The sequence below is a fragment of the Nematolebias whitei genome, chromosome 10, assembly GCF_014905685.2.
Source record: "Nematolebias whitei isolate Nwh7 chromosome 10, NemWhi1, whole genome shotgun sequence".
NCBI lineage: Eukaryota > Metazoa > Chordata > Actinopteri > Cyprinodontiformes > Rivulidae > Nematolebias > Nematolebias whitei.
The window spans coordinates 3,037,235-3,040,516 of NC_056507.1; the positions used below are offsets into that span (position 1 = coordinate 3,037,235).

The window sequence follows — 3,282 nt, forward strand, 5'->3', positions numbered from 1 at the left end:
TGATCTCTGTCCTTAAAACAAACAGTTTTCCACCTTAGGCCCAGCTGGCTGAGACCGTAGGAGGTTTCGTCTCTGGTTTGTATGTTTTGAGAACACATTTCTGAATAATGATGTTTTCCTGAAGGTTGAAACTCGTTTATCTCACTTCAGTCTGTTCTTCCCATCCTGTTGATGTGAAAGCAGCGAGGAAGCAGCACATTCAGAGACACTCCTGTTTAATCGGTGAGTTTTTAAATCATTAGAACAGCAACAAATAACTTTAAATACTATATAAACATGAGCAGGTTTAATTTTAGTAAGCTGTTTGTTCAACTACATGAAAATTACTGGAAGTGTTTCACACATGTTACTGTCTATAGAAAACAGAAACTAGATTAGGTCATTTCACAAATAAAGTTAAATTAAAAGAAAATATAATTTAAACAGAAACTTGGTGGGAACAAGGTTTATTTTGTTTTATTATTTTAAAATCTTTTTAACAGAGTCCTGCATTGAAGAGATGAAGCTTTATCGTCTCTTTGTTTTCTGCCTGATGGCGTCTGCAAGCCACAGTCAGGGAAGTGATTTTTACAAAGGAGAAAGAGGAGAAAGAGGAGAAAGAGGAGAAAAAGGAGAAAGAGGATTTCCTGGATCTCCTGGATTTCCAGGAAATCCTGGACTTGGAAATCCTGGACTACCAGGTAACAGGACCAGGTTTCTTGTCTTCACCTTTAGGAAGTCTAACTTTGTGCTTTCAGTTTGAAAATCTGATCTAATTAGAAAACTAACTTTAATTGACAAAGTTTATTACATTATTAATGAATATTGAAAATTGTAAATGTAATTTTACTTCAGATGAAGCTGATTATGAACCTTTTTTTTGTACTCAGGAATTAAGGGAGAACGTGGAGATGTAGGACCTCTAGGACCTAATGGATCATCAGGACAACCTGGATTCCCAGGACCACGTGGACGAAAGGGACAACCTGGATCAGTTTTCATGTGTGGAAGAGGTCATTATTATTTATTGAAGCCTCCTGATTAATTCAGGCTGGTAATATTTAATGTATTGGAACTGATTATGCAGCAGTAGAAGAAAATATAAAAATAGTTCTAAGACTGACTTTATATATTTTCTCAATCTAATGGTTAAAAATCTAAAACTGTTTATTATATTGAACGTCCATTTATTCACATTGCACAAAGGTGAAGATAAATATTTGTTATGTGGATGATACGTGGTTGTGTTTCTGGAGCCAGAGTCTGAGCACTGCGGACGAGGAGAAAGTCCCACCTGCACACTCGTAGCATAAACAAAGTACAACTAAAAAGTTATTTTGAAACGTCCAGCAGCGAGGTAAGATCCACATCAAGAAAAACCACATCTGGAAAGAGTTTAAATGTGTTTTAAAAAGAAATAACTGTTACTGCAGTCAGCTGACAGGAGAGCACAAATTCATTTTGGCTTCAACTTCTGTGTTTTGTTACTGTGTCTAATTTATCACCGGTCATGTTTGTCACTGAGAACTGGTTAACAAACATTTCACCTGGTAAAATAAAGGTCAAACACAATAAATAAATAAAGATTTACAGTTTAAGAGGAACATGTTGGCAGGTGATTGTGGAAAACATGGAAGCAGAGCCACTACACTGCAACTAAATCAGTCAAATATCACTTGTTAAATAATTAGGTTTTAAATGAGAATAGATGACATTTTACTTTGTTGAACACAAAACAGAAGTTCAGTTGAATAGTTTTTGTCTCGTCACGGAGCAAAGAGCTGATGAGATGTGATGCTGTCTCTAGACGTAGGTTAGGTCATTACTGAAAGTTGGGTTGTCACGTCAAAATCCAAGATGGCCACCACCATTTATGTGTAAACCAGCCAGTCTGATCAGTTGAGACAACTTTGCTCTCTAGGTTTTATGTTGCTTAAAGGTACAGTTTCCTCACATGATTGTGGTGGCTCTTGGGGTGGCCCAAGTTGGTGTCCAGGGCCACCATTGGCCACCCCCTAGCTCCTCCATTGCTCCTGGTGGTGGATAAAATTGCTTCCTCCACTCACCAGGATCCGTCACTCTGCTCCGCCTCAGACAAGCCAGAAACCTCCCCGTGTTCTTCTCCACAGTGTAACTCCTACCCACTTGAGTATCTTGCTCTGAAAACATGAAGGTTTTCTTGCACTCCCAGTTCAGGTCCAGTCCAGATGAACACTCGTTTTGAAAACTACAAACATTCACAATCCAAATCCCTCGGTGCCGGGTGACATCCTGCACGAGTCAGAACACTTTACATTAAGTCCAAATACTTTAAAATGTGCAGTTAAAGCGTCAGTAATCTACAATAACTGAGTATATTTTACAATAGGGGGTGAATTAACAGAATCAAACGTTGGTTGTTGAACTTGTTTTTTCCAGATCCTGTTGATTCTTTAAGAAAGGATCTGGACACGTTGACGAGGACCACGGCACAGTTAAACCAGGGTAGGTCTTTACTTATGAGCAGTCCAGGAAGTAAAGGCTTGTAAAGGGTTAATAATGAAATCATTCTTCAGTGTTGTTAAGGCGTTTATAACTTGACCCTTTTCACCTCAGTACTTTGTAAGTGCTCAAGTCTTTACAGTTAACTAAACAACACACTGTTGCATCATGTTAAAAACATGCAGGCTCTTTATGAGTGTGATGAAAATAAAGTGATCACTCGTATGTCACAATAACTTCTTCGGCTCTTTACAGCCTTTTTCTGATAATTCCAGTCTTTTTTAAACTATTCAGGCACCTTTTATCTGGTTTCAGCTTTTTTCTGCTCATTTCAGTTTCGTTTGGTTTGATGTCAGATTTTTTTGTCGGCTCTTCAGCCTCTCTGCATATTTCAGCCTTGTCTACACATTTCTGCTGATTTTCTGCTGCTATCAGCAAACGTCAGCTGTTCAAGTTCAGCTCACATCATCAGTTTAAAGATGGAAGATTTTTAGCTGGTTTCAACTTCTTCAGCAGCTTTCAGCAAAACTCTTTCAGCAATAAGAATCCACTCTGCATTTTACCAGGAACTGACGTTTCTCTACTTTGACTCGACCTGAACAGGAAATATGTCACAGGAAGGTGGAGAAATGGTGGACTGTGGTTTCCATTTGTCCAGGAGGAAACCTGAAGTTCATCAGGCTGTGGAGACGTTTTACATTCACTGTCCACAGGATTAAACACGTGTGTTTACATGAGCACTCATGTCTGACTCACTGCATGCTTTTCTCTTTTATTTCAGCAATAAGCTTTGACTTTGTGAGGAGGGTTGGTCAGAAATAC

The 3,282-nt window shown here is 38.7% G+C and overlaps 1 protein-coding gene across 1 annotated transcript in view; it reads left to right on the top strand.

Moving 5' to 3' along the window:
* Window positions 1-168: 168 nt before the first annotated feature.
* LOC119415387 (pulmonary surfactant-associated protein D-like) overlaps window positions 169-3,282 on the top strand; it is a 3,587-nt gene continuing 473 nt past the window's right edge. Inside the window, exons 1-4 of the mRNA XM_037682519.1 lie at window positions 169-222; window positions 483-680; window positions 870-992; window positions 2,398-2,473. Coding sequence (XP_037538447.1) covers window positions 500-680; window positions 870-992; window positions 2,398-2,473 — 380 coding nt within the window. The 5' untranslated portion in view covers window positions 169-222; window positions 483-499. The remainder of the gene's footprint in view (window positions 223-482; window positions 681-869; window positions 993-2,397; window positions 2,474-3,282) is intronic.